Below are 9,097 nucleotides of genomic sequence, written 5' to 3' on the forward strand. Positions count from 1 at the left end.
ACCCGGTTCGCGCAGACAGGATACGTCATCAGCACGTTCACGCACGCTGTGCATACAGAGCGAGAATGGCAGACAAACATCAACAACCCGATTTTCCTTCCTGGTATTGTAGTACTTTTAAAGTTTTCTCACCGGTGAATGACGCATGATGTAGCCCAGCGATTAATCCAGTCCTCGTGCCCCCCGCTCTGCATATTTTGAATGTCTCGCTTAGTTAACACACCCGATTCAGATAACCAGCTCGTTAGAAGTGAGCTACGTGCATGAACTGTGTTCCGATCGATATGATCCCTACACAATGTTCATTGCTCCCTACTCCCTGAGCGGGGGAAATCCGTTGAAATTTACTTAACTTCGGAACATTGGCTGGAATTGGGAACCGCTGATGTAGCCTATTGTAGTAATGTTGTCTCTGGTATTCTGGTCTGTGAGCGTATATGCGTTCAGGGGGCGTGGCTTTGGACGACGATTGCAGGGAGGGTGGGACGTTCGCTTTCAGTGCTATCAGGCTAAAGTTAGCATTTTCCAAGATCTCCTACTGCACCTTTAAAGAGGGGAAATGTCTGGTTAACTGCGGGACCCACTTCACTGCTTCTCTGTTCAAAGGTTGCGGCTTATGCTTGTAACAGTTTAAAGGATTGTACACAGAGGCTATTTCTGCTTTAACAGTCACACTGTGGAAAAACAAATTTATAGACCAATTTATCACCCTAAAATAATCCAGATGTGGTTATGTTTTAGTTTTCTAAAGCAAGACACTACAGGCAAAACCACCGTTGTTTTTTTTTTTTTTTTTTTCCATGTGCTGGACAATTTTGAAATATTGGGGTATTTGGCTTCCACTGGTCAAGCCTTCACTAGACTAGTCTTCTTAAGACTAGTAGAAAGAAAACATCTAAAATACAATTTCAAAGTAATATACAAATACAAAGTGTTTGTTATTACTCTTTAAGATTTCATTTACAATACACATCTTTAAAGGCTGTTTTCTCAATTTTTTTTCTCATGCACTGAGCCAGAAATTTCTACTTCAGTACTTGCACACACTAAAATTTTATTCCCATGTACATTCTAAAGGTTTTTACAGAGGAGTTTGTTTGTATATGATTTGCCTGATTTATGTAATACTAGCTGCTTCCTAATAACATGAGGAATGTTTTTTTTCCTGGCTGCTGAAACTAGACTATTTTGTTATTTAAAGTGTAATAAAGGATATCCAAATTCTCTTCTGTAAAAACCTTAAACTCTAATATGTCAACAAAATGAAAGAAGAATTTTAAACCTGGCTTAATGCAATGTTCAGATTTCTGGAAATGTATGCAATTTGGTGCATTTTAATTAGATAATGCATCATTTACATATTCAAGCATAACCTTTCAGAAAACAAGTAATACAAAAGAGTTGTTTTAATGTGATTAATCAACTGGAGAAGTATGATGATATATGTTAGTTAACATTTGTACGTTATTCACCTGTGGTGTCTTGCCTTAATGATTATCTCCCTATTGCCCCAGCAACTGAACCCACCTGTGATGGTTCAAATTTGAACCACATTGGAAAAAGTCAATTCTTGATTAAGGAACAGGAATTTTAAAGATTCCTCTTGATGGAATTTTTTCCTGGTATGGTTATTACGGGGAAAAAAGGCTTATTGAATATTAGAATAACACTGTTTGTGTAAAAAAAATTAAATAAAAATGCTTTGAGATACAAATTGAGCAAAAGGTTTTTACATCTTAAATCTTCCACTATAGCTCATGCATATTTCACAATATATTTCTATTGTCTGTAGCAGACAATTTGAGTGTGAGGGGCTTAGTACATGCAAAATATTTGGGTTTATTTTAAAGCTGTTAGGATGCTGAAAGGCCATGGTTTAAATAAGGGCAATGTTTGACCTGTATAGACCACAGGTGCAACTTTTTTTTTAATGGTTATTTTTTATAAGAAAACAGGATGTTTTAGTGCTTTTTTCACAAGGGTTCCATTACCAAATACAAACTTTGTATTTGTAGTTTATACTTCACATATTTCAGAACAAAATGAACCTCAAAACAGACCATGTCATTAGTCTTTTTAAAGGGATGGTTGATTATGATTTCACCATTTTAACTTTATTTAGTGTGTAATGTTGCTGTTAGAGCATAAACAACATCTGCAAAGTTACGACGCTCAAAGTTCAATGCAAAGGGAGATATTTTCTTTTAAAGAAATCGCTGTTTAAGTGCGCATCTTGTCAGTAAAGCCGGTTCTGTAATCAGCGGTAAATCTCCATCACGTGCGTGCTTTCACATGGAGCAGCATTTACTACACGGAGACGCAAAACCACGTTAATATATGATTACAGAACCGGCTTTACTGACAAGATGCGCATTAAATATCGCATGCGATTTATTGTGCGGCCCTAGTTAGAACTGTAGAAACCTTGAATGGTGCATAATGCAGACCCTGTATTTAATTGAAATAATGAACTGGCAGGAATGTCATCAGTAATTGTGAACATGTGCTGTAGGTGCCTAGTCTGAAGTTGCCTTAGTCCAGGACACAGCAGACCAGGATGGCTCTAATAGAGGGGGTGGGTGATGAGGTCACCCTGCTCTTTGGAGTGGTGTTCCTGGTGCTCGTCCTGGTTCTGGCCTGGGCCTCCACTCACACTGTTGAACCCCCTGAACACCTCCTCTCACCCAGCCCAGGGACCTCCCCCTCCACAGAGCCTGACAGCCAGGAGCCGCTCCCCCCTGGTAACACGGACTCGTCAACCGACAGCATCAGGGAGAACAATAAGAGTGAGCCTGGAACAGAAGCGGGAGCGGCGGGACAATCCCCGGATGGTAGTAGGGCTGGAGAAGGAGAGGGCGGCCTCCTGGAAGCAGCAGGGATTGGGAGGGATGGGTTGAGACATCGAGAATCACCGGGTCCCTCAACTCAACCTCCAGACAGCGCCCCAAGTGCCACACAGCCTTCGGCCGAAGATGCACTGAATGACACCCAAAGAAACATGGTGCTCAGGCTGAAGTTCCTGAATGATACAGAGAGGACAGCACAGGTGAATCCTCAAGACACCATTGGTTACATTAAACGGTAAGCAACTAAAAACTGACCGTAAAAAATATTGGTTTTGGAATCAATCAAAGTTTTGGAATCAAATGTTTTTTTTTATTATATATATATATATATAAGATTAAGATGCTCAAGGCAGCATACAAATTTCACCCCACAGATGGAAACATGGTAGTTTTTATTTATTTTAATTAGCAAAAAAAAAAACTTCTCAGCCGGGCAATTCAAAATTTAAGAACTGGATAATTAGTAGTTGCACCAAGGAATTAAATATTTCACTCATATATAAACATTTTATTAGATGGTTTATAATTATTTTATGTACATTTTATCTAACATTTTGTTCAATATTGCATGTCATGTTTGCATTCTCAGTTGAATTCTAAATGGTTCCCGTGCTGCTTCTGTTTGTCTTCTGTTTTCATGCTTATAACAAGATGGCAGTTGTACAGTGACCATTCATGCTCTTCAGGGGCCCGTTCTTCGTACGTTGCTAACTCCGTTAGCTGGATTTGATTGTTGACGATTTGGCATGATCTTGGATCCAAAAATGTCAGGTTTTTTGTCAGGTGTCTTTTTTTATTATATGATGTCATTACGTTGCTGTCTTGCCGCCAGCCAATCGCTGCATTGCTGATCGTGGTTTCGAGTATCAATACATAGCCCCTTTTAAACCAACCCATGAACGCGCAGTTATCTCAGATAACTCAATCCAGCCATACTAATCATCAACAACAGGTGCGTTCGAAGAACCGAATTAGCCAGATCCTGATTAGCGCGATGATATAATCTTGGATGTGACATTTCATCTCGGATAAAATAAGCAACGTACGAAGAACAGGCCCCAGAGGGCATTTTTGTTGTTGTTTCAATTTTTGCATATTGATTATATCCTTGGCTACCTGCTGAATTAATTGTCACTAGGCAACTTATAAATTTTTGTCAATCAAAAAGAAGGCTTCTTCCAAGAAAATGTAAGCTGCAGCAGCCCACACACAGTTACCGACCAGAGACCTTTTGTTCCAACACCACTACTTCTTCCTATGCAGTGTGTAGCACTATGCTTTCAGTCAGAAGAGTGAACCAAAAAGAGACATCCTTAAGCCTCATGAGGCACAATTATCCATTTTTACAAGCAGTACCATTCTATTAAAATCAGGCAGAAGGGTTCTTCAATGTCTAGTGGAAATATGAGGAATTGAGTATGTGGGAGTCCATATCATGTTTGCAGTAGGTGAATGCACCCTTTCGCTAGGTGAGAGGTCAGATTGAAGAGTTTTTAGTTTTGGGAAGTTATTCATTGGGAAGACAGCTTGTGTTTTCAAGGAAAATCACTGCACAATCACTAGTCACTAAATTTGCAGTGGCGTTTTCTACTGTTATGAATGAAATTTAAACTTTTCTGAGCAGCTTTACAGAATGCCTACAATCTCTACTAATGATAGCATTTTAAAAACACTATTTGAAGAGTTAATTAGCAAAAACCGATAAATGCCCCTTTTAAAAAAAAAAGAGCTGATTGCCGTGCATTATTCTCCACATATAGCGTGATCTGAACCCTAAACACGTTTTGTCAAAAAAGCCGGTTTTGTCCACTTTCAAGGCATCGCGAGTTCACGTTTTACTGCAGAAGCCGACAAGCGCCCTTGTTGTTTTTGAACAGAAGCCGATAAGTCAATTTTAGCGAATCAGCGCACTGTATTCAGGTCAGGTGACAAGGCTACTTTCACTTTGAAAAGACGTGCTAGCTGAGAGGAGTTTCGCCAAAACTGACTAAAAGTGATCGAGGATGGATAATTTCGACGAACTTTATGAACCTGTGATATCTTCTTCAGGGCGAAAAAGGAAAATAAAAGCTGAAACGTTTTCAATGGGTCCTATTATGCTTTCACTTTTTGAATTTTAGTCTGTGTAGTGTGTATGTTTGGGGATAAAAAAGATCTTCAAACTTACAATATTTCATGATATTTCGTTTTTTTTAAAATCCCTTTTCAAGAACTACAACAAACGTATGTGTTTATCATAAAAAATTATGAAAACGTTTTTATAATAAATTGCTGACAGTACAATACTGGACAATGATGTAATCTGCAGAATTTACACTTCAATTATGAGACTACAGTGTTTTCCATGCATTGAGTGCGGGGTTTTTTTTATCATTGTATTTTTTGAAGGAAACCGACTGTCTTCAGAAAATTGGATGTCATTTTCATTTAATCTTGCATGTAATGTCTAAAAAGCAGTGTTTTTTTGAGCAGAGTGCTGCTTTATGTACAGCGTTACCGGGGAAACCTTGATCTCTACCACTCCAGCAGAGAATGAGTTTGCATATATATGCCGCCTGGGAAACACTGGACTATGGTACAAATAAATTCAACTGTATAACAGTTTCACTGCAATTCATGTTATAATGTTAGAATTAAATAACAATTAAAATAATACATATGCACTTATCTGTACATAGTAAATGCATCATCAGAGAGAATCGCAGTAGCAGAATACAGGTCGAACTATCTTCTTAATGTTCTCAATAATAATAATAATAATAATAATATAGGTCAAGCTACAGCTGATCAGCCTTGTAGCTAGTTTAAATTATTATTATTTTTTTTTTCTTGCCCGACCGAACAAATAGCCTGCTTAAAACATAAATGACAAAAAAATAACCAGCGAAGCATCGAAACGCGAGAATGATTCTTCTCATTTTATTAGCCTACATTCAATGTAAACAGCAATTGATAATGGATAGTGTATTTCTGGTATCAAGGTCGCGCTGTTGAGGCTCACTCTGGTTGTCTCTTTGTGAGAGACTTCAGAACAAATGAGCGCAACAGCACACATAAAGAAACCCAGAAGAAACACACTGAGGTGAAAATTCAAAATGTTTAGTTTAGTCATAACATGATATAGTTAAGTAACATACCATGACAAGTGACCTATTTTGCTGAATATTCCCACGACGCAAAAAGCATTCAAACACCTACAGAGTGCTCGCATGCATTACGATTACGTGAAGTCTACACTAGTGCACATGCGCATTGAGAGTGCGATCTTTCACTGCATGATTCAGTCTATGATCACAAAATTCAAGACATGGGGGTAGAAAATTTATATATTTATACCACTTCATAGTTAATAAATTTCACATGAAGAGTGCCGTTTTTATTTTCCCAAAATTACCATGATTACAAATGTGATATTGATTTTTTACAACAGTTCAATAAACTAGAAGTTAAGAGACTTACGTTTTAGACACCATATTGGCTGTTTTTGCACTATTTCGACAACAAAAATAATTCCAAACAGCCACAGCACTGTTGTGCGTCTCTGAGCAACATGACGGTGTTTCCTTCCTGAATGAATCAACCGTTAAAATGATTCGGTTCAATCGCAATGGCTCACTTATTAACAGTGACTTGCTGCCACCTACTGGCGGTTTTAATTTCACATTTAAAGTACCTTTTTATTATTTAAATAATTTCAAATATCAGTATTCAACGTTTTGTTTAATATATCAAAACATTATTTATGCATTTGTAAAAATAGGCCTTTGTAAAGGTAAATAAAAATATGCAGATTTAAGTATGTAAAAGCTGATAGAACACTGATGAAAATGTCTGCTGATATGAAAGGTTCACTGTATATCTTAGTAATAAATATAATTTATTACAGCGATGATATTTTGTTTTCTTTTTACGTTGAACACATTAAATATTACATATATGAATGTAACATAATGTGTATTTCCATTACATGCTTAGGTCTTAAAGGGGTCATATGATGCGACTTCAAGTTTTCCTTTCTCTTTGGAGTGTTACAAGCTGATTGTGCATAGATAAGATCCCTGAAGTTGCAAAGACTAAAGTCTCAAAACCAAAGAGATATCATATAAGGTGGAATTAAAAAGGTCTTAAATTTAACTTTAAAAATGTAACATGTCTGTAGAAACCCTGCACACAGCAAAACAGACCACACAGTGGTTGAAGGAAAAAAAGGTGAATGTCCTTGCATGGCCTAGTCAGAGCCCAGACTTAAACCCCATTGAAATTCTGTGGAATGACTTGAAGACTGCAGTCCACAAACAGTCACCATCAGATTTAACTGAACTTGAGCAGTTCTGCAAAGAATAGTGGGCAGATATTGCAAAGTCTATATGTGCAGTTAGTAGAGACAGAGACATATCCCAACAGACTAAAGGCTGTAATTAAAGCAAAAGGTGGTTCAACAAAATACTGACACAAGGAGGGGATCCTTTTTCCAAATCAGTGAATCTGTTTTCTTTTTTTTCTGACATGTTGGTGTTTTATCTTTCACTTGGGTGTTATAAAGGGAGAGTAAAATAAAGAGTAAAAAGCTGGATGAAACAAAAACTGTGTCCGTCTTCATTTCAGGCTGCAAAGTCATTAAAACTTTTTAACGAAACTTTTGACATTTGACTGATTTTGTTATACTTTAATATTCCCAAGGAAGACCTTTTCTGTTTCTGTGTGTAGTTATACTATAATTTTTAATATGCTTAAGTCAAGCATCATATGTAGGTGTTCGAATTTGTGTGTATATTAACATCTATGTGTTTGATATATATATATATACACACACACACACAGTGGGTATAGAAAAGAATCACCCCCATTTAAAATAATCACATTTAGTTGCTTTGCAGCCTGAAATGAAGATGGACAGTTTTTATTTTATCCAGCTGTATTTAACATCCAAGTGAAAGATATAACACCAACATGTAAGAAAAAAAACAATCACTGAGTGGGAAAAAGGATCACCCCCTCCTAAATATGACTTAATAATTTGTAATATGCTTAAACAGGTCAAGCAGCATGTGTAGGTGTTTGTATTTCTGTGTATATAAACATCTGTGTGTTTGATTATATTTTCAGGACTTACTTTGCTGGACAGGAGCACCAGGTACGTCTGATTTACCAGGGTCAGCTCCTTCAGGACGATGCTCAGACGCTGGCCTCCCTCAACCTGTCCGACAACAGTGTTCTGCACTGCCACATCTCACAGCATGCCACTCGGGCCATGCCTGCCGGGGCACGGGCTGCTGACCAGGTGCATGTGGCGCTCAACGTGGGCAGCCTCATGGTGCCTCTGTTCGTGCTTATGCTGTCTGTGCTCTGGTACTTCCAGATCCAGTACCGGCAGTTCTTCACTGCACCTGCCACCGCCTCACTCGTGGGCATCACCATCTTCTTTAGTTTTGTTGCATTTGGGGTGTATCGCCATTGATGGCAGTTTCTGTCCACTCATATTCAGCATATACATGTTTGCGCACATACAGATACATCTGTATACAAGATTCTTTGCACTTGCTCACTCACCAATGCCAGTGGCAATGTCTCCTGGGATTTTTGGACTTTTCAGGTTTGCTGAAGGCTGGGATTTCAGGGAAACATCTCTGAGGTCATTCTTTTGCTATTTTTCGTCTGCACCAAGTTTATGCTTGTGTCACAGGTAGGAATATGCTACATATTTGATTTTTAAAAGAAAACTAGAGATGCTGATTGTGCCTGTCCTCTTTTTTTTTTTTTTTTTTTTTTTTTTTTCTTCATGTGCAAGCTGCCAGTGTGAAACTGGGGCTTGCTTGTAAGAGGGTATGTGAGTTGATGGTGTTTGAGTTTCAAGTGGGGTTCGTCTGGACGTCTGCCAGACACAAACTGTACTAAAGCAGATCAGGTAGAGCTGCTCTTACATGTTGGGACAATTAAAATATTTAGTGTACAATAAGGCTTGAAATGGAGATATAATCTATTAAATCATTGTTTTATTTACTGGTGACTGCTGTCATTTTTTAAATATTTTACTGCTGCTCATATGATTATATTGCAACTGATTTGTTCATTTTTGCAAAACAGCACACAATTTAGTGTTTACTGTAGCCCCCAAAACAGTTTTGGACCATAAGGTCATACTTAAAAGGTTTGAGTGCCATTAAATTATAAAAAATATTGTACCAAGTGGCATCTGCAAAGAAATGGCCCTCAGAACTAAATTTTCCTGAGCCCTCTTTCCAATGACTTTC

General features: G+C 37.9%; 1 protein-coding gene across 1 annotated transcript in view; it reads left to right on the forward strand.

Moving 5' to 3' along the window:
* The window catches only part of LOC107718025 (transmembrane and ubiquitin-like domain-containing protein 1), a 10,175-nt gene extending 1,614 nt beyond the window's left edge, over nt 1-8,561 (forward strand). Inside the window, exons 2-3 of the mRNA XM_016524947.1 lie at nt 2,513-3,081; nt 7,953-8,561. Of these exons, the coding sequence (XP_016380433.1) occupies nt 2,558-3,081; nt 7,953-8,304 (876 nt within the window). The 5' untranslated portion in view covers nt 2,513-2,557 and the 3' untranslated portion in view covers nt 8,305-8,561. The remainder of the gene's footprint in view (nt 1-2,512; nt 3,082-7,952) is intronic.
* The last annotated feature ends 536 nt before the right edge of the window (nt 8,562-9,097 follow it).

This window comes from Sinocyclocheilus rhinocerous, unplaced genomic scaffold (genome assembly GCF_001515625.1).
Source record: "Sinocyclocheilus rhinocerous isolate Xijiao unplaced genomic scaffold, SAMN03320098_v1.1 scaffold2258, whole genome shotgun sequence".
In the NCBI taxonomy this organism is placed as follows: Eukaryota; Metazoa; Chordata; class Actinopteri; order Cypriniformes; family Cyprinidae; genus Sinocyclocheilus; species Sinocyclocheilus rhinocerous.